Source organism: Anolis sagrei, chromosome 1, assembly GCF_037176765.1.
Source record: "Anolis sagrei isolate rAnoSag1 chromosome 1, rAnoSag1.mat, whole genome shotgun sequence".
Taxonomy (NCBI): domain Eukaryota; kingdom Metazoa; phylum Chordata; class Lepidosauria; order Squamata; family Dactyloidae; genus Anolis; species Anolis sagrei.
The window spans coordinates 32,580,395-32,602,875 of NC_090021.1; the positions used below are offsets into that span (position 1 = coordinate 32,580,395).

The following is a 22,481-nucleotide window of genomic DNA, read 5'->3' on the forward strand; positions in this document are numbered from 1 at the left end:
TTGTGCCACAAATACCATCTGCATGCAACAAAGAACTGGTGGGATCAAAAGCCTGAAAAAGTTGCAGAAAATGAACAGGTCAAACTCCTCTGGGACTTCCAAATTCAGACAGACAGAGTTTTGGAGCACGATACTCCTGACCTCACAATCGTGTTAAAAAACAAAATGTGGATTGTCGATGTTGCAATCCCAGGTGATAGCAGGATTGAAGAGAAACAACTGGAAAAGCTGACACGATGTGAGGATTTAAAGATTGAACTGCAAAGACTCTGGCACAAACCAGTCAAGGTGGTCCCAGTGGTGATCGGCACACTGGGTGCAGTGCCTACAGAACTTGGCCTGCACTTAAAAACAATTGGCACTGACAAAATTACCATCTGCCAGCTGCAGAAGGCCACCTTACAGGGATCTGCACGCATTATTTGCCGATACATCACACAGTCCTAGACATTTGGGAAGTGTCTGACGTGTCATCCAATACACCAGCATAGTTGTGTTTCAAGTAATAATAATAATAATAATAATAATAATGGAAAATGGAAAAACAAGTATGGACTGTTGATGTTGCAATCTCAGGTGACAGCGGAATTGACGAGAAGCAACTGGAAAAGCTTACCTGAAACGAGTATTTATTTATTTATTTATTTTATTTGAAAGTTTTCTATACTGAGCTTCTCACCTCATTGAGGGACTCAGCCCGGTTTCCAACCATAAAAACACATACAATCAGTAAAATATCATAGTTCACAATTACAGTAACACATTTAAAATAACAATATATTTAAAACTATGGTGGTCAGTCATCATATTAAAATCAAATATACATCATCTTCCATCCAAAATCCTAGGGTGTTGTCTCATTCATCGAAAGCCTGTCTCCACAACCACGTCTTCACCCGTGTCAGGATAGACGGGGTGGTTCTGACCTCCGGTGGGAGAAAGTTCCAGAGTCGCGGGGCCACCACCGAGAAGGCCCTGTCCCTCGTCCCCACCAGGCGCGCCTGTGTGGCCGGTGGGACCGAGAGCAGGGCCTCTCCAGACGATCTTAATAATCTTGATGTTTCGTAAGGGAGAATACGTTCGGAGAGGTAAACAGGGCCGGAGATTTAAAGATCGATCTGCAAAGACTCTGGCGCAAGCCAGTCCAGGTGGTCCCAGTGGTGATTGGCACACTGGGTGCAGTGCCTAAAGACCTTGGCCTGCACTTAAAAACAATAGGCGTTGCAAAAGGCCACCCTTCTTAATAATAATAATAATAATAATAATAATAATAATAATAATAATAATAATAATAATAATAATAATAATAAATGATGGAATGGCTTTTCCCAAGGCGAGTGATCAGATTTCCCGGGACTGGAGGAAGCTGGGCCAATGAGAGGCGCGCATCCCTCTTCCCGGGGCCCTTAGTCCCGCCTTTCTTTGTTGCGGCGGCCAATGGGGAGGCTCGGAACGTCGGCGGCTGCCGGGTAACATGGTTACATGTCAGGGAGAGTCAGCCTTGATCATGGAACATGGACTGAGGCGAAGGCGGGCCATGGACCGGCTGCAGAGGCAGCACCAGCCCCAGCCCCCGGGAGGAAAGGCCCCGGGGCAATGAGGCCCCCTGCCTCGGCCAGGTGAGAGAGGGAAGGGGAGGGGGAGGGAGGGAGGGGCAAGGGTGGGGTCCCCGGAGGGGAGGCAAGCCCAGTGGAAGGGGAAGAGGGGGCTGCAAGGGAGGGGAACAGCCAGGGACCCCTTCCTCTTCCATCCCCACCATCAGGCATTCCTGGGGATCAATGATTGGGGAAGGGGGAGAAAAGGCAAGATGGAGGTGCATTGCTTTTCATTGCGTTTCATTGGCAGGCTTGCTTTTGGGGAGGGGGAGATCCATTGTGATCAGAATGCTGGGGCAGAGCCAGCCTATTCTGTGCCTTAGGGGCCCCCATACTCTTCTTCCTGTCATGTGCATCCATGCAAACCCCATCATCTTTTCCCACCAAGGACCAAGGCATGTGGGGAATGATGGGACTTGCTGTCATGTATATTGGGGCTGTAGTATGGATGTCCAGTTTGTTTACATGATGGTTCCAGACACAACCTCTCCTCCCCCTCCCAAAATAAAAAAAATCCAGGTCCCAGTATTTTAAAAACAACTCTCAGATTGGAACAGTAAATAAAGAGAAAGACTCAAAATGCAGGGGAATTCCAGACAAGGAACAATCAGGGCCAGCTAACACCTCCCTACAAAGGATTCCCCCAGGCACCCTAACACCAACCCTAACCAACAAAGGATTCCCCCAGGCACCCTAACCCTAACCTAACCCTAATCCTAACCAACAAAGGATTCCCCCAGGCACCCTAACCGTAACCCTTTAAAAAACTCTAAGATCAGAACAGTAAATAAAGAGCAAGACAAAAAAAGCCGGGGAATTCCAGACAAGAAACAATCAGGGCCAGCTGACACCTCCCTACAAAGGATTCCCCCGGGCACCCTAACCCTAAACAACAAAGGATTCCCCCAGGCACCCTAACCCTCATCCTAACCAACAAAGGATTCCCCCAGGCACCCTAACCTAACCCTAATCCTAACCAACAAAGGATTCCCCCAGGCACCCTAACCTAATCCTAATCTTAACCAACAAAGGATTCCCCCAGGCACCCTAACCTAATCCTAATCCTAACCAACAAAGGATTCCCCCAGGCACCCTAACCATAACCCTTTAAAAAACTCTAAAATTAGAACAGTAAATAAAGAGCAAGCCTCAAAAAGCCAGGGAATTCCAGACAAGGAACAATCAGGGCCAGCTGACACCTCCCAACAAAGGATTCTCCTAGGCAGCAAGCAACCATGTATTGAAACTGCAGGCTGGACTATGGGACTTGTAGTCATGTATAGAGGGGCTGTAGTATGGATGTCAAGTTTGTTTACATGATGCTTCCAGCCACAACCTCTCCTCCCCCTCCCAAAAAAATCCAGGTACCAGTATTTCAAAAAGCCCTCTAAAATCAGAACAGTAAATAAAGAGCAAGACTCAAAAAGCTGGGGAATTCCAGACAAGGAACAATCAGGGCCAGCTAACACCTCCCAACAAAGGATTCCCCCAGGCAGCAACCAACCAGGTGTTGAAACTGCAGGCTGGATTATAGGACTTTTTGTCATGTATAGAAGGGCTGTAGTATGGATGTCCAGTTTGTTTACATGATGCTTCCAGCCACAACCTCTCCTCCCACTCCCAAAAAAATTCAGGTACCAGTATTTAAAAAAAATCTTAAGATCAGAACAGTAAATAAAGAGCAAGACTCAAAAAGCCATGGAATTCCAGACAAGGAACAATCAGGGCCAGCTGACACCTCCCAACAAAGGATTCCCCCAGGCAGCAACCAACCAGGGGCTGAAACAATTATGAAATACCATTTCCCCGGTGGCGCAGTGGGTTAAACCCCTGTGCTGGCAGGACTGAAGACTGACAGGTCGCAGGTTCGAATCCGGGGGGGACAACAGATGAGCTCCCTCTGTCAGCTCCAGCTCTCCATGTGAGGACATGAGAAAAACCTCCCATAAGGGTGGTAAAACATCAAAACATCCGGGCATCCCCTGGGCAACCTCCTTGCAGATGGCCTATTCTTTCACACCAGAAGCAATTTGCAGTTTCTCAAGTTGCTTCTGATACGACAAAAAATGCCAAAAAAACCCCAAAACAAAACAAGGCATGGAGAGGATGGGACTTGTAGTTAAATAGCAGATAAATATATGTGTGTGTGTGTGTGTGTGTTCTAGCCATCCCCTGCCACATGTTGTTGTGGCCCAGTCTGTGTATATGTGTTTTGCGTGTATATATATGTGGTTTAGCGCATGTGTTGTATTTTTTTTTTTGCTTTTTAAGTCTCTTCTGGTGTGTTTTTCAGTGTTTTTATGAGTGATGGTCACTCTTTTGCCTGATAGGTGTATTGTGTCCAAATTTGGTGTCAATTCGCCCAGTGGTTTTTAAGTTATGTTAATCCCACAAACAAACATTACATTTTTATTTCTATAGATGCATATATATCAGCCAAGCTCATTTGCATGATAATTCCAATATCCTCCCCCGCCCAAAAAAATATTCAGGTAGTTTTTAAATGTACTCCATTATAAACTCCCATCATTCCCTGCCAGCAAGTCATGGAGAAGATGGGACTTAATCAAGTCCATCTGTAGCAGGGAGGTATGCGTTGATCAGTCGAGCTCATTTGCATGACGGGTCTACCCTTCCTCCCCCTCAAATTGCCCTCCTCCTCCTTGTGGAAATGAGGAAGCTCAGCCTCATCCTTGGACTTGCACCAGTCTCCCAATGGCTTTGCCGCATGCCAGGCAGGCTGCACCGAACAGGAAGATGAGAATTAGGATCGTAGTACTGCCTCCTCTTGTGTTTAGCTGTGTTCGCTCCTCCTGGGGTCTTAAGCCACATAGGAGTTACTTTAAAGCAGGCGATTCCGCTGCCTTTGCCTGACAGCAGAGGCAGATGTGAACCCAGACCGGTGGTGTCATATTGAGGAGAGGATCCCCTTTGTGTGATGCTCCTTCTCAAAGACATCCTATGGTTCTATATTTTTGCTTGAGCGAAAAAGGAGATCTCGAACATCTCTGGGTTGCTGCCACCCCCTGGTGAGAGAGGCACCTAGAGATGCTTTGCTGGTTGGAAGAGAGCGGAGGATTTGCTGCCTCTTTTGTTTGACAGGTGAGTCTGGATCGCTGCCAGCTTTGATGAGGATCCTTTTCTATTGTTTGCCAGTTCCGGCTGTCAACGGCAAGGCTGTTTGTGTGTTTGTTTTGCCTGTGTGATGCGTGGGAGTATGTGTCAGGGGAGAAGTGGTGCCATGCCTTCCAGGTCTCCATAGAGCTAGTAGGAGATGGATTGTTTTGTCTCGCCTTCCCGCCACTCCGCGATGCCCACCTACTCTGACTGGCACATGCTATGTGTTACCTCTCACCATCTCTACCACCTTTTCCAGACTCTGCTTGCGCGAAGAGGAGGAAGAGGAAGCGAAGGAAGAGGAGAAGAAAACTGTTGTTGGGCATCTGCTTGTCTGCTGCTCTTAGCTGAACCGACTCCATGCCCTCCTGATTCCCTAGGTGCGAGGGCAGCATGAGGAAGACGGCTTCGTGGGGCCACTGAACTTCTTGCCTTTCCCTGCCTGGCTCCAGACCCATTCGCTCCCTCATTGGTGCCTAGTGACCATGACGGGGTCCAGTGCCAATGCTTGCCGCAAAGCTCACCCCAAGGGAGAGAAAGGGGGGCGCTCCCGGAGCTCCCATGCCCGGCAGATCAGTACTGCCAACAACGGAGGGTCCGAGGAGGAGGACAAAGATGGAGGGGTGGCCTTCCTCGTCAACAAAAGTGGATTCCCCATCGACGGACACACCTGGGAGAGGATGTGGGGCCACGTGGCCAAGGTGCACCCCTCGGGCCAAGAGATGGTCGAGACCATCAGGAACGCTGCCCAGCTGACAAAAGTAAGTGCCATAGAATAATAGAATAATAAAGTTAGAAGAGACCACATGGGCCATTGAGTCCAACCCCTGGGGCTTCCTGCCATGGGAGTCCAGTGAAACTCATTGCGACAAGAGGGTAGATAAGATCAATGGACGTGAGGAGTCATCCTGGAGTGCATCTACATCAGGTATGGGCAAACTCCAGCCCTCCAGGTGTTTTGGACTTCAACTCCCACAATTCCTAACAGCTGGTAGGCTGTTAGGAATTGTGGGAGTTGAAATCCAAAACACCTGGAGGGCTGGAGTTTGCCCATATATGATCTACACTGTGAAATTAATGCAGTTGACAGGATTCAACACTCTGGAATCCTGGCAGTTGTAGTTTGTGAGAGAAGGCTAAAAACATTGTAAAATGACAATCCCCATGATTCCACAGCATTGAGCCTTGGCCGTTAAAGTGGTGTTGAACGGCATTACTTCCACAGTGTAGATACCCCCTTGGTTATGATTTAAATTACTTGCTTTAACTTGTGGAATGTATTTTATTGTTTGTTGTTTATGTTTTTACTTCTGTTTTATACAGGCATTGAATTTTTGCCTTTATTATGTTGGATCCCGCCCTGAGTCCCCTCGGGAAGATAGCGTGGGCTACAAATAAATAAATAAATAAATAAATAAATAAATAAATAATTTGAAACACAACAAGATGAGTCCACAGTAGACAAGATCACTCTCCTGGCTTGTATTGAATCACACGTTGGACACTTCCCAAGTGTCTAGGACTGTGTGATGCATCGGTGAATGATGCGCAGATCCCAGTAAGGTGGCCTTTTGCTGCTGGCAGATGGTAATTTTGTCAGTTCCGATTGTGTTTAAGTGCAGGCCAAGGTCTTTAGGCACTGCACCCAGTGTGCCGATCACCACTGGGACCACCTTGACTGGCTTGTGTCAGTCTTTGCAATTTGATCTTTAAATCCTCATATTGTGTCAGCTTTTCCAGTTGTTTCTCTTCAATCCTGCTATCGCCTAGGATGGTAACATTGACGATTCATACTTTGCTTTTTAACACGATCATGAGGTCAGGAGTATTGTGCTCTAAAACTCTTGTCAGTCTGAATTCAGAAGTCCCAGAGTAGTTTGATTATTATTATTATTATTATTATTGTTATTATTATTATTATTATTATTTGTTATATAACAAGATCAGTACACAGCAAACAAGATTACTATGCTGGTTTTTGTATTTGATCACACGTCAGACACTTCCCAAGTATCTAAGACTGTGAGGTATCATTGAATAATGTGTACAGATCCGAGGAGGGTGGCCTTTTGCAGCTAGTCCCTTACACACCAATTAATTTGAATTTTGTTTCTATGACTTAGTTCTTGTCCTTCAGACAGTTGCTTTGCATCAGGTCTGGTTATTTCCCCATCCAGGTTCTGATCAAAGTTGGATTAAAAGTCCCTGGCACTCAAAGGATATATAGGGTCCTGATGTATATTTCTCAGGATTTAAAGGATGCGCTTGGAAGCTCAGCAGGATCAGACCTGATTACTACTTGGATGGGAGACTGCCAATAAATACCTGGTGCTGTGTGTTATATTTCAAAGGAAGGACCTGACAAAACAAATTCTGTGTTCCTTGACTAAGAAAATTCTATGCAATTCATGGGACTGCTACATGTTGACAGACTTTGGTCATAAAGACTAAACATGATTTGCTAAACCAGGCGTGGGCAAACTTCAGCCCTCCAAGGGTTTTGGACTTCAACTCCCACAATTACTAATAGCTGAAAGGAATTATGGAAGTTGAAGTCCAAAACCCTTGGGGGGGGGGGGATGAAGTTTGCCCATTTCAGGTTAAACCAATGCTATAATTCTTACGTTGCTCATTCTGTATTGCATTTGTGTGAGGAAATGGAATAATGCACACAATCCTTCCCACAGAACTTGAGCGCCACACTGGTCATCTTTGACCAAGTTGTGACTTTTTCCCTGGAAGCAGAAATTGATTTCTAGCCCAAATATGCCTTTCATGGTGATGGAAAATATGTCAAATATTTATATTTATCAGATTGGGAAGGGAAGCATTTCATATAGATATTATGCCTAACTAGAGTAGAGTGAGGATTTCCTGTCTGAAGTCATGCTTCTTCTGTCATTTTCTCTGAGCGGTGATTTGAGATAAGAAACTATGTACAGACTGGAAATGTTTAAGTGTAAAGAATGGATAAAGCTCTACTTTGTTCTTCTTCATCTTCTTCTTATGTATTGTTATCACATACACCAACTTTTGTGATCCTAACTGCCATGGGCAACCAGTCACACATCATTATTTTCTGTAGCAAAAGGCTGGGACATTATCACAAATTTATTATGTCATTACTTCTGCTGGCTCTTACAACATCTGTATTACATTAAGCATTGATGCGTCAGTTTTCTTATTTTCCTTTTCCCCTCTGGGTTTCTTTCTCCTTTTGTCCCATATATCTTTCGAAGCAAATCTGAAAGCAAGGACTGCCTCATATTGTCTGATCTGTTCACTGATCGGGGAGTCTTTCTGACTAAAGGGCAGGGCATGAATGCTTTAAATATAAACAAACAAATATCTATCTATATATGTGTAATGTTCATTTGTGGGATTAACATAATTCAAAAACCACTGGATGAATTGACACCAGATTTGGACCTATCAGGGCAGCGAGTGACCTTCACTCATAAAAACAATGAAAAACACAGCAGAAGGGACTTCAAAAGCCAAAACCCCCCACAAAAAGACGCTATAGCGCATGTGCAAAAACAACTCCCCCTGGCAAACAAAACACACAATAGCTTTCAGATTACAGCTCCCAGTATCCCCTAGACCAGGCCCTTTAAGAGAGGAGGATGATCCAAATGCACTGCTTCCAAGATGTAAGCTTCTTCTCCTTGGATTTCTTTGAGAGCATCCCAATCCCTTCATATTTCCAATTTCCTATTTCTGGACTGCAAGACCCAGCAATCCTCCAGATAGATAAGATTAGATAGAGATAGATAGGTAGGTAGATAGATTGATCAAGAGGACTGCTAGGAGTTGCAGTCCAAAAATAGGTAGCGAAGGAAGAAAGGGGAGAAAGAGGAAGGGAAAGAAAAGGGAGGAAGGAAAGGAAGAAAAAGAGAAGGAAGGAAGGAGAGAAGGAAAGAAAAAGAGGGAAGGAGAGAAAGAAAGGAGAGAAAGCGGGAGGGAAGGTTGGCCACAGCAATGTGTGGCAGGTACAGCTAGTAAATAAATAAGCAAACAAACTTGGCCATCCTGGATTTAGAGGAACATCCTCATTTGCATTAGGAGGCTAAGCCTGTTTAATGTTCATTGGATAAGGATGTCAACATGGATCAAGATTGGATTCAGATGCCTGCTGTTTTTGTTGTTCGAAGCAAATTTGTTTTTCGTTGTGTCTTGTTCCACCTTTAGCAAAACATAAAACAAATTTTATCTGTCATCTAATGTGTAACCTCTTCAGATGTTGTGATGGTTGGACTGCAACTCTTGGAGACCAGGGTTTGAATCCCTGCTCTATCAAAGAACCCACTGAGTAACCTTGGACAAGTCACGGTTTCTCAGCCTTTGCAGAAGGCAACAGTAAACCCATTGTAAACAAACCTTGCCAGGAAAACCCTGTGATAGGGTGGTCTTAAGATTTCCACAAATCAGATACAAGTTGAAGACACACCGCATTCCAGGTTAGATATAAGCAAATCCTTCAGTGTCTCCTCAAAGGACTTGGTCTCAGTCCTGTTTCCATCTTCATCACCCTCCTAGCAAAGTGTCCCAGTCTGTCAAGGCCAAACTGGTGCCCAGAACTGGGCAAAATACTCTCGGTATATTAGTCTACAAAGGTCCACTTGATTTTCACAATGTCCCCCTCCCCACAAAAAATATTCTCTCTATAATGTCTATATAGGCACAAAACATATGCTTATCCAAAGCTGTGTACACACTTTGGAATTAATGCAGTAGTAGTAATTTTATTTATTAACCCTTAGGCCATACCAAAATACCAAACCAAACAACAAGGCTTGATAATACTTGATTGCACTCTATGTAGGAATTAATGGAGTTTGACTCTGCTTTAAGTGCCATGGCCCAAAGGATGTCAACATGGATCAAGATTGGATTGAGATCCTAGGAACCATAGTTTGATAAGGTACCAACAGTTTTTGCCAGAGAAGGATAAAGACCTTGTAAAACTACAACTCTCATGATTCCATAGCACTGAACCATGGAAGTTAATGTGGTGTTAAACTGCATTCATTTCACACTGTAAGTGCACTTGTGGTCCGCTTAACTCCATATGCTTTTATGATGGGAGAAACAAAAGGCAGAGACTTCTCTTTCCATTCTATTCTTTTTCATTTTTATTATTCACTTGCTGGCTTGAACTGGAATATTTATGAGTAGACTTATATGAAGTAGGTGTTATATTGCAAGGTATGGAAATCTGGCATGTGCTGTATACATTAAATCTTTTATTAGAGATGGTTTCCGTATTAGGGCATTCCTAGGCAAGGCATGCATAGACAAGATTTCCTCTTTGCCAGAAGAGAGTCAGGAGTTGGCTTTCCATGAACATCCCAACACCCCACTTGCCTCTGCAAACCATGCATCTAGTGCCCCTTTTCGCCCTTTCCCTGCTTTCCATTTGGATTTCAAATTCCACCCATCTGACGTCAGGTTGGCTGGGCTCCCCGATGGAGGAAACAGCTGGCAACATAGGGATGGAAATGCTCCCAAGGCAGCAACCCTTCCAGCCACCTGTTCTGTCTGCAAGATGTCTCAAATACTTTGGGGAGGGTTGCTCAATCCATCACTCTGACATTCAAGGAAAGGAGGATGTCGCCGGGCTAAGGTTTTTGCTTTCCTCTCCTGTAAACATGAACTAAAGCCATGATTTGTTGTAAGGCATCAATTAGTCTTTTAAAAGCCCAGCCCCCCCACAGGGCTGTCAGACTACAACTCCAATATTAGTAATAGTAATAATAATAGTAACAACAATATGAAAAAAATCATTGATTTTGCAATCCCAGGTGACAGCAGAATTGACATTGATGAGAAGCAACTGGAAAAGCTTACATAATATGAGGATTTAAAAGATCAAACTGCAAATACTGGCACAAGCCAGTGGTCCCAGTGGTGATCAGTACACTGGGTGCAGTGCCTAAAGACCTTGGCTTGCAGTTAAAAACAATTGGTGCTGACAGAATTACTATCTGTCAGCTGCAAAAGGCCACCCTACTCAGATCTGCACACATTATTCACCGATACACCACACAGTCCTAGACACTTGGGAAGTGTCCGACGTGTGATCAAATACAAAAAGCCAGCATAGTGATCTTGTTAATTGATCTCCAACCCACACCTTTCTCAGGTGTGGGTTAGACTCAGGGCGGCTTTCAAATATAACACAAAAGAATGGCAAACATTCAATGCTTTAAAAATAAAAACATTTATGCAATTAAAACATAAATACAATTAAAAAGAGAGAACAACTTTGACTAAAAGATTATAAATCAGTCAGACAGGCATCATTGATCATACAAACCAATAAAATCTGTTTAAAAATATATAAAAAATATATAATCCAAAACTCCTGGAGGGGGCATAAATTTAGGGAAATGGCATGTTGTGGATTTGGGTCTGATCCCATAGTAGCAAAGAGTAGATTCTGGTGGCAACAAATATTTTGTCACTGTTGCAAGAAGACCTAGGGCCCTTCAACACAGCTGAATAAAATCTCACGTTTTCTGCTTTGAACAGGAATATATGGCAGCAGGGACTCAGATAACCCAGTTCAAAGTATATATTGTGGTATTTTCCACCTTGACATTCTGGGTTATGTGTGGAAGGGCTCCTAGATGTGAAATATTTGGGCCAGAGGGCTTTCGTTTCAATAGGCTTCACTATTACCTGCAGTTTTGCATATCCACACAAAGCCTGAAACTTCCCATGGGTATGGGGATTGTAAAGTGTATGTGCTGGACAGAGAGAGAGGGCGAGGGAGGGAGAATTATGCAGACTTGCTTAATTGTTTTAGGTATAGTTATTTGGTATTTAGAATTCCTAAGAAGCCAAAATAACTTCAGCATGATTTGAAACTTAACAGGGATGTTTCATCCCTTAATCCCCGCTCCCCTGTGCGACCTCGTGTGCTGGGAGAATAGACCAGCAGGATTATTGTATAAGAGGCCAAGAACATATTTACAGTTTTGGGAAGCCCACTTTAGAGATTAAAGCTTGTCCAGAGCTATCAAAATATTGAATTTATGTGTGCTATTTTCAGTTTCTTAGGAATCCATACAAACAGGTGCCTAATATTTTCTCCTCCAGATTCATACACACACACACACACACACATTTTTTAACAAGAGCAGTTTTCTCTTCTACAACATTGTCATGCCAAAGAAGTCTGGGATGCCTGCTTGTCCTCCAGGTGCTTGGCAACTGTCTCCTGTCTCCTGCCACATTCCCTAATGTCTGAGCTGTTTCCTGTGCCCATTTCTATTTACCAAATGCCAGCCCAGAATGTGGCCATGAGATATCATAATGAGCTCTCTTCTACAGTTGCAGCAACAACTGTGGCAAAGGATTCCAGGGAAGGATCAATGTAGAAACAGTGCTGAGAGATGGCAGACAGTCTTCTGAGTTGAGACTAGGAATGCTTTCTTGCGTTGGAAAGGCTGGCTTTCAAGCTAGAATGGAGACAAAAACTGACCTTTCAGAGAGTGATTACTCCTTTAAGGCACTGCATTTCTAACTGTGTCTGTGGCAAAATTTGCAGCCCCGGAGATATTTCCTTTGGGAATAAGTCTCAAACAGCACAAAATGGGACTTTATGTGAATCAAACAAAGGCATCCTGGCGCAGTAGATTAAACCCTTGTGTTGCTGAACTGCTGACCTGAAGTTTGATTCCGCGGAACGAGATGAGCACCTGCTGTCAGCCCTAGCTCCTGCTAACCTAACAGTTTGAAAGCATGCAAATGTGAGTAGATAAATAGGTACCGCTTTGGCGGGAAAGGCGGGAAAGGCATAAGACGCTCGAAGCAGTCATGCCAGTCACACAGCCAGAAGGTGACAATGCAGGCTTGTCGGCTTGCAAATGAAGAATAGCATCTCCTCCAGAGCCTGAGATGAGCACTGCCTCCAAAGCCAGAAATGGAGTCCCCAGTGGCGCAGTGGGTTAAACCCTGTGCCGGCAGGACTGAAGACCGACAGGTTGCAGGTTCGAATCTGGGGAGAGGCGGATAAGCTCCCTCTATCAGTTCCAGCTCCTCATACAGGGACATGAGAGAAGCCTCCCACAAGGATGATAAAAACATCAAATCGTCCGGGCGACCCCTGGGCAACGTCCTTGCAGACGGCCAATTCTCTCATTCCAGAAGCTACTTGCAGTTTCTCAAGTCGCTCCTGACACAACAACAACAACAACAAAAGCCGGAAATGAAAGGAGAAGCCTTTGCCTTTGTTTGTGTTTGTGTGTCTCATTGTATTGAATGTTTGCTGGTATCTGTTTATACTGTAATCTGCTCTGAGTCCCCACCAGGAGAGAGGCAGAATATAAATAAAGTGTATTATAAGGCCGTGCTGAGTCCCCCTTGTGGGGAGAAGGGTGAGATATAAATATATGAAATTAATAATAATAATAATAATAATAATAATAATAATAATCCTGATATGTCAGATATAGCCATATCCTCCTTCCACATTCGTGATGTTGGTTCTTCATGGATTTGATTATAAATGTTCTCTCCAGGTCCTCCAGTGTGACTCTATTGTCAACATTCTCCGGTCATGCTAGACAGAATACGTCTCTTGGAACCTAAGTCTTCCAATGCATTGCTATATTCAGCTCCCAGTGGAAGTTGGCCATAGAATTGTGTTGAAAGACTTAGAAATTCTTAGAGAAGCGCTCTATATGCTAAAAATATATTACCAAATTCATTATTTGCAATGTTTCACTTTCACTGGGGTGCCTCTAACCCCATCAAAGATGGAGGGCTAGCTGTATAGCATCATTTTGGCTGCTGAAGTCATAACCTCTCTCAACTTCTCTCTCTTTCTCTCTCCCCTGATGTGTAGCCTTCAGTACCTTCTGTGCCAAACTACAAGGCTTCCATGACGATCCCCGAATGGCTTCAGGCAATACAGAATTACATGAAGATGCTGCAGTATCCTTTCCTTTTTGAAGGTGGCATGGAGTGAACAAGCTGTGATGTTATACTTACCCATTGAGATGTTAATGAATGAACGAGGGAAGGGATAATTTATTGATGTGAGGCGCAGGAGAGAAATGCATTCCTGACCGATGCTTGGGGAGATTTGTGAGGCTGCCTAGGCATCTTGCTCACTGGATTTTTAAGATTTAACTGATGCTGGAGAGGATGTAATTGAAGAGAGAGACTAAGCATCTATCCAGAGAGGCGTCTTTTGTGGACTTTGCTTGGTTGCAGGTTCACAGAGAGGAGAATTTGGAGGCCTTTGCAGTGAGGAATTGTAGTCGCAGGATGATGTATGGCACAACTATGTTCAATTGGTCTTGATCAACATTTTGCGCATGCCCTTGAAAAGCCCCATCAGCTTGCACTGAGGCAAAGGAGTCTAAAGCTCAATGGCACACGTTTTGAGTAACACGTCGGGGTAGATTATTAGTGTTGTTTCTCTCAAACTGTAGTGCATGGACCACTACTGGACCATGAGCTCCATTTAAGTTAGTCTTAAAAAAGGTTATGAAACAGTTAAAATGTCTATAAATGGACTTACACTTATCCCCCCCCCCTTTTTTAAAAAAAATCAGGACCACATTACTGAATATACTCTGATGGTTGTCATTTCTGATTTAGATGAACCTCCCTCCTGACCTACAGGAAGTAAATAAAAATGTGGTTAAGTACCCAAGCTTTTGGATAGCAAAGTTCTTAGAGCAATAGGAGAATAAGGAATAGTGAACGGAACAATGGAACAAATACAGATTTGAGTTTGGGTGGTGTGATTTTAATAACTGTTTCTAAATCACGTTGTTTACGGGTGGGTTTTAAAATATAAATGTTATCGTATGTTTTAATTTTTATGTCTAAATGTTATTTCATGTTTTAATATGATTAGATTTTTAATTTATAGTTAATATGTTATTGTCTAGCTCAGTGTTTCTCAACCTGGGGGTCGGGACCCCTGAGGGGGTCGCGAAGGGGTGTCAGAGGGGTCGCCAAAAACCATCAGAAAACACAGTATTTTCTGATGGTCATGGGGATTACATGTGGGCAGTTTGAGCCAATTCTATCATTGGTGGAGTTCAGAATGTTCTTTGATTGAAATGAACTATAAATCCCAGCAACTACAACTCCCAAAAGTCAAGGTCTATTTTTCCCCAGCCTCCACCAATGTTTACATTTGCGCATATTGAGTATTTGTGCCAAGTTTCGTCCAAATCCACCATTGCATGAGTCCACAGTGCTATCTGGATATAGGTGAACTATAACTCCCAAACTCAAGGTCCATACCCACCAAACCCTTCCAGTGTTTTCCGTTGGTCATGGAAGTTCTGTATGGAAAATTAGGTTCAAATCCATCATAGGTGGAGTTCAGAATGGTCTTTGATTATAGGTGAACCAGTTTGGTCCAGTGAATTAAAATACATCTTGCATATCTGATATTTACATTATGATTTATAACAGTAGTAAAATGACTGTTATGAAGTAGCAACAAAAACAATGCTATGGTTGGGGATCACCACAACATGAGGAACTGTATTAAGGGGTCACGGCATTAGGAAGGTTGAGAACCACTGGTCTAGCTATTATGGTTTGGTTTGCACATATATGTACAACATTGAATTTTGCCTTTATTATGTTGGAAACTGCTTTGAGTTTCTTCAGGGGAGAAAAGCAGCATATTAATGTAGTAAATAATAAATAAATAAATAAAAACCTATCATAGGGTTTTCTGGGGCTGAGAGTGTGTGACTCACTCAAGGTCTCTTAGAAGGTTTTCATAATGCAGCTTACTAAGTGAGCTATTAAAACTTAGGAGTAAATTTACCCATAGCCAATAGCTTGTCCCAAGTCCCATCGTTTTTGTAAAACGAGTATTACTGGTTTTGGTAATGATGCCACTATTGAAGAAAAGAATGTCAGTAAAATGTGGATTGTGTATACGGTTTAATTTACACAACAATGAAAATGCTAACCAAGCCTAACTAGGAGGAAAGGTAGGGAATATGCATGTATCCAAATGACATTTCATATGCTCCTAAGATGAGGAGTGTCTCCATAGGAAAGGAGTTCTATCCCATAGCATTTTCATGCAGTCTTTCTTGCCAGGTCAAGAAAAACATGATTGAGGTGTCTTTGTCTAAATCCAAGGTAGGCGACTATGTCCCTGTTTAAAGCTTAAACAGGAACATAACACCTCTTACACAGTAGAGGGATTGTTGTTTATTTGTTCAGTCACTTCTGGCTCTTTGTGACTTCATTGACCAGCCCAGACCAGAGCTCCCTGTCGGCCATGGCTATCACCAGCTCCTTCAGATTCAAGCCAGTCCCTTCAAGGAAGCCATCCATCCATCTTGCCCTTGGTCGGCCCCTCTTTCTTTTTCCTTCCATTTCCTCCAGCATAATTGTCTTCTCTAAACTTTTCTGTCTTCTCATAATGTGGCCAAAGTACTTCATCTTTGCCTCTAATATCCTTCCCTCCAATGCACAGTCAGGCTTTATTTCCTGGAGGATGGACTGGTTGGATCTTCTCACGGTCCATGGCACTCTCAGAATTTTCCTCCAACACCACAGTTCAAAAGTGTTTATCTTCCTTCGCTCAGCCTTCCTTATGTTCCAGTCCTCACATCCATAGGTTACTATGGGGAATACCATTGCTTTAACTATGTGTATCTTCATTGCCAGTGTTTGAGAGTCCATCCCTCTCATAGAACAAGAATGGGGGAACATTAATTCCTCCAGATATTTATGAAAGCCCAATACTATCATATGTCACTGGTTAAGTTGGGTAGGATTGGTCAGAACTGGAATCCAAGAAAGTCTGAATGGCCCAGAAGGTCCCAACCTGGGGCTTTGGGATTTTTTTTTCCGTGTCAGGAATGACTTGAGAAACTTGTATTCACATACCATGGTGAAGGATTTAGAGCTGGTGTCACCTGACCAGAGTTGGTGAGAGTTCCTTTTTTGAACAGTAACTTGAAGAATCTCCCTGCTGTGATGGCAAATGATTTCTGTGGATTCAAGGAGGATGCATACACGCACACACAGAAAAAGACAGAGAGACAGAATTCTGCTTCTGACTCTACCAGATCATGGGTTGGCTGTGATATCTGATCTGTGCCAATATCTATTTTTATGTTTGTGAAGAAGCTAAGACAAATATGTAATTATGGGAGAGGAGGTAAAATAAGGGCATTCCCTCTCTAGATATGAACTGTATTCTCTTCACATGATTTTTTCGTTTAGTCTCCAAACTTTGCCTGATCCTATGCTCTTGATGCCTAAACTATATTTCTGAATGTTCAGTTGTAAGTTACTGCAATTTAAGATATTTAGGGACAAGGAATTTTTGGGAGGTGGGGATTCATATTGGGGATCAACACTCTCATTTTGCCACCCCATAGCCACACTTCTGAGTTGAGATAAGGAGATGTTGTGCAGTTTTTGAGTTGATAGAAATTAACACTGGGAGTATTTTAAATGATAAATGATAACAATCATGGGTAGGTGTTCTGTAAGCAAGAATCTGTTACCGATTTTCATAGAATCATAGAATCATTGAGTTGGAAGAGACTTTGTGGACCACCCAGTCCAACCCCCTACCAAGAATCAGGGTGTTCAATTGCATTGAACACCCTGACAGATGGCTATCCAGCCTCTGTTTAAAAGCTTCCAAAGAAGAAGCTTCCACCATAGTCCGGGGCAGAGAGTTCCACTGCTGAACAGCTCTCACAGTCAGGAAGTTCTTCCTAATGTTCAGGTGGAATTTCCTTTCTTGTAGTTTGAAGCCATGTTCCATGTCCTATTCTCCAGGGCAGGAGAAAACAAACTCTATGTCTTTCCCTCACATACTTATACATGGCCCTCATCATGTCTCCTCTCAGCCTTCTCTTCTGAAGGCGAAACATGCCCAACTCTTTTTACTGCTGAAATTTCTGTAAAATTGATCTGGGCATTTAAAAATGTTATGATTCCATTGGGTTCTATTAGATCTCAGTTTTTGATTACTGAAGTGCTTTCCTCCAAAATAAGAGGATTAAATTCTTAAGGGAAATTGTGAAGTAAAATTAAATTACATTTTCTCACCTTTGGGACTTGAGAACTGGGTCTAGACTCAATATATTTTACATTACTCATGTATATTTCTAAAAGAAAGTATGATTGAATCATTCCTTTAAACCTAATTTCATCCTCTTTCCACTTTCCATTTTGCAATCACTTTGCCTTAACTTATCAAACCCAGATACAATCACACGGGAACTCAATTTTTTGAAATTAGGAAATCAAGACCTCTAAGTGGGTAAGTAAACATAATATTGGTTTTATTGGAGATCCCCAATGTTTTGTTCCAGTTATATTTGGTTAAAATGAAAATGCACAACAAATACAACGCACTGATAACATACCACTGTAGTTGAGGACCTCTGTGAATCTCTCATCCCTATCTCAAATAGTGTTCCCTGGTGCACAGTTAAACTGTGGAATTCCTTGCCACAGGAAGTGTGTGAATTAATCAACTTCAATAGCTTTAAGCCAGTGGTTCTCAACTTGTGGGTCCCCAGGTGTTTTGGCCTATCAGCTGTTAGGATTTCTGGGAGTTGAAGAAGGCCAAAACATCTGGGGAACACAGGTTGAGAACCACTGCTTTAAGCAGATTTAGCTATGATCATGGAGGAAATAATCTGATACAAAATCTAGGCTTTCTGCTCAAATTCTTCTTCTCCTTTGGTTCTCATATTAGCCATTGTGAAATGATGCCAATTCTGTCTGTAACAATATCTAGTGCTCCCAATCTGTCGTATAAGTGAAAGCTTTTTTAAATATTGTGGGAACAAAAGGAAAATGCTTTAGACTCAAGTCAGATCTTTGGTACTTCAGACATTGCCTCGTTTAGCATTTCACCCCATTTTTGCTGAGAGCCATTTTTCATATTCAGGGAAGCAAAAAAATAGGCCATGGACCAAAATGTGGTGAGGCAGGGAAGGTCTCTGTCCTGTGTAAGACTAAGTTGGGATGGCTGAACTTCCCAAAACAATAAGAAAAAAAATACCATCAAACCAAAGGGGTGGGGAATGTTGCCTATACAGTTGATACACAGATTTTTAGCCTCAGCTGGATGATGGTTATGGTGACAGCAACTGGTTTCATGTCATGTCTTTTTATATTGTAAAAATGTACTGCAAGTTACATGCCTTCCAGTGTTGAGTCCCCCCATGTCAAATACAGTTCCAGTGCCCTGATTTAGGCCAGTGTTATTGACAATGACTGATGAGAGCTCTGCAGGTTTGTAGATGTCAGACTTTTCTAAAAGGGGCCACAGGTGGCTGCCATAGCATTAGGGCAGGCCCGTAGCCAGGATTTCGTTTCGGGGGGGGGGGGGGGCTGAATTTTTGGGGGGGGGTTCGGGGGGGGCTGAGTTTGGGGGGGGGGCTGAGTCTGAGTGAAAGAGGGTCTAGCCTAGCAAACCTTTTATATCATTACCCCAATACCCCCATGCATATGGGATATACTGAGTATGGTGATCAGATCATGATATGAATAAACATAACAGTTTAAATAATGCACCAATAAGGCCTTTTCGCGAACCACCATGAAAATTTCGGGGGGGGGGGGCTGAAGCCCCCCGAGCCCCCCCCCCCCTGGCTACATGCCTGCATTAGGGTAAGGAAAGCAGTCAGAGTTGTATCCAGAGTATAAAAGAGCCATCTGAGGAGGTTGAACCCTATCTCCAAATGTGTTCAGTCCCATGGTTAAGTCAAAACTAAAACTCAGAGTGCACTTCATCACCTTGTGGATAGCAGAGCCACCAGCTGCTGTCTTCTACTTTTACCAGAGGATTGAAACTGGAGTATAGACTTGTATAGAAAACTGCATTGTTAATACACACACGCCCCAGTGACAACAAGTGCTGATAATTTTAGAGCATCTTCAAGGTAAATGTGTCTGTTTCCTGCTAAGTGAGACACACGTACTAAATTCTGCAAGTTTTGTATCCTGTTGGAAGTGAAAGTAGCACTGCCATGAGACAGCTAGTCTGTGTTAATTTATTTAAGACCTTGATGCAAGAGGTTGTTTTTTTTTAAAAAAAATCCCTTTATACAGTACTTTTTATATACAGTTGCTCCTTCATATTGTGAAATGACCTCATAATAGATACTCTGGAACAGTCTAGACTTGCCTTTTGCCCAAGGAAGAAGCAGATCAAAAGCAAGGATGGAGAAAGGTGAAAGAAGGGCCTCATCAGAAGGACTTTTGGCTCCGTTTTAATGAGCTGCAGAAACGGAGCCCCATGGGATTCCCACAAAGACCATCCTATGATGTAAGGGCCCTTTCGCTGGGACTCTGTGGGCCTCAGTTTATAAGAACAAAAACAACAACAACTTTATTCTTGTACCCTGCCACCATCTCCTGGAAGGAACTTGCAGTGGCTTACATATGGGACAGAATGTCCAACAGACATAAAAGCAAACAATACATTAAAATGAAAACATGGCTAAAAAAAGATCATTGTAAAATACAGCAATCTATATAAAACACAATTAAACGTAAGAGAATAAAACAGCAACATTGAAGCGCCTCCAGATATTATTCAACAAAAACCAATGACCAGAATTACCAAAATGGGTGCGATCAGGCCATAAAACTGTTGGGCATAGTATAGTGCAAAACAGTGTACCATATGACTGGGGAATAGGATGAGGTGTAGAGAACAGAGGACTTTCTGGCAACCCAGGGACTGGCCATTTAACTAGGGAGTAGTCGTTCTCAATTACTTGCTGGAACATCCAGGTTTTCAGATCCCTGTGAAAGGAGGACAGCACATGGAAACAGAACCAAAAGTTAATCTTCAGGTGTTGGGTGTTAGCTGATTCCAAATGGTTTAAAACTGGGAAAGGCAAGCAGAAGGTGGGGAAAGATGGTAGGGAACAAATTAAAACTGTTCCCTCCACTTTCGCTCACCCCCCCCCCCCCCCACCGCTCATGGGATGAAATCCAAAGTCTCCAGCATACTTCAAAGGTACTTAGAGAAGACTCTCAGTATCAATGGAGAGCCAATGTGACGTACTGTTGGAGTGCTGAACTTGGGCGACACAGGTGTAAATCCCAATTTGGATATATAGCTCACTAGTTGATTTTGAACCAGACAACTCTCTTTTCCTCTAACCTATCCCTCAGATTTGTTGCTAAGAATAGAAATGGAGCAAAGGACTATGTATTCCAGTTTTGGCTCCTTGGATGAAAGGAGGAATATAAATATAACAAAAAGTGGATCATCTATCAAACCACTCCATTTCCCCAAGTCTATTCGGAAAGTATAGTTTGACAGGCCCTTACCAGATCTTCTTTGGAACTAGCAAAATGTTTGCAATTAGGGAGCTTAATTCCATCTCCCCTGAATGATGTTTTTGACACAAGAGGTGGAAGATCATGTCCTTGGGATTCTCTCGGAGGATGTTGGGGCTAGTTGTCAGTCAGCCTTCAACTGGGTTAACACATATCTTAGGAAGAATAAGTAGCCAACAGCCTTTTGACTGTCCACAGGGACGTCTGGAGCCTCAAGCCTTGTCAACTTCTGACACCAAAGTTTGAAGCAATGAACAATGACACATGCAAAGTCATGTATTATATCACAATATTTTCCTCAATGACAGAAAATAAGTCCACTTGGCAACTTTTCACAATACCGAGTTTTACAAGATAATGGTTATTATCTCAAATTCTTTCCTTTCTTTTTTGCCCCAAAAACTCATCCAAGTGGGGAAAATATATTAGTGCTTGACAGATCTCACAAAGCTGAACAGAGCAAATGAGCCACAACATATCCTTATCTAAAAGGCCATGTTGGGCTTAATGCATACTCCCATTTCCAGAGCATGAACTCACTTGTCTTGATCCATTTATCTCTAGCATATTGAAGGGTTGGCTATTAAGCCAGATTTAAATTCAATATGTAAGGCATTTTGCATATCAGCACCGGGATTGTGGCGCAGCTGGCTGAGTGTCAGCTGCATTAAGATCACTCTGATCAAAAGGTCATGAGTTCGAAGCCAGCCCGGGCTGGAGTGGGTGTCCAGCCATTGTGTAGCCCGTTGTTGACCTTTGCAACCCGAAAGACAGTTGCATCTGTCAAGTAGGAAAATAAGGTACCACCTTGTGTGGGAGGCTAAATTTAACTAATTTATGAGGCCATAAAGAAAAAAGACTCTGGGGAATGTGGAATGCGAAAGAACTTCATTGGTGTCGTTGATGGACGATGAAAAGCAGCAGCTCCCCTGGCGGCCAGAAAAAAGTTAAATAGCCTTGGTGTATTTGTCTGTTAAATGTTGTTTGTCAAACTGGCATTGAATGTTTGCCACATATGTGTTTATTGTAATCCGCCCTGAGTCCCCTGCGGGGTGAGAAGGGCGGAATATAAGAACTGCAAATAAATAAATAAATAAATAAATTTTGCTGCTTAACTAAGAGAGGCACATATTATCTGCTTGGTCACAGCACTCCACAAATGCGCTGGCTGGCTGGTGTTATTGGCACATAGCTGCCCAAGTGATGTTGAACTGTAAGTCCCAGCTGACCTATTCAGCATTGCCAATGGCAAGGAATACTGGGAATTGCAGTCCAATGACATCTGAAAGGCTACCTGATTCTCACCTAGCCATCGTGTCTATGGCAGGGTAATATGTCTTCCCCTTCTCCATTCATTTGTTGTACATCCTACCTTTCACCCTACACAGGAACCCAAGGCAGTTTGTGGCATGATTGAAAAGAGGGGCAATCATTGTCCATGGG

General features: G+C 43.0%; 1 protein-coding gene across 3 annotated transcripts in view; it reads left to right on the forward strand.

Annotated features, from left to right (window-relative positions):
• Nucleotides 1-1,438: 1,438 nt before the first annotated feature.
• VASH2 (vasohibin 2) overlaps nt 1,439-22,481 on the forward strand; it is a 48,260-nt gene continuing 27,217 nt past the window's right edge. For 2 of the 3 annotated variants that reach the window (XM_060754298.2, XM_060754299.2), the window contains exons 1-4: nt 1,439-1,619; nt 4,972-5,473; nt 13,567-13,655; nt 17,938-17,994. In XM_060754298.2, the coding sequence (XP_060610281.2) occupies nt 5,198-5,473; nt 13,567-13,655; nt 17,938-17,994 (422 nt within the window). In that variant the 5' untranslated portion in view covers nt 1,439-1,619; nt 4,972-5,197. Of the gene's footprint in view, nt 1,620-4,276; nt 4,698-4,971; nt 5,474-13,566; nt 13,656-17,937; nt 17,995-22,481 lie in introns of those variants that run through there. The other variant, XM_067463716.1, reaches the window with a different exon arrangement.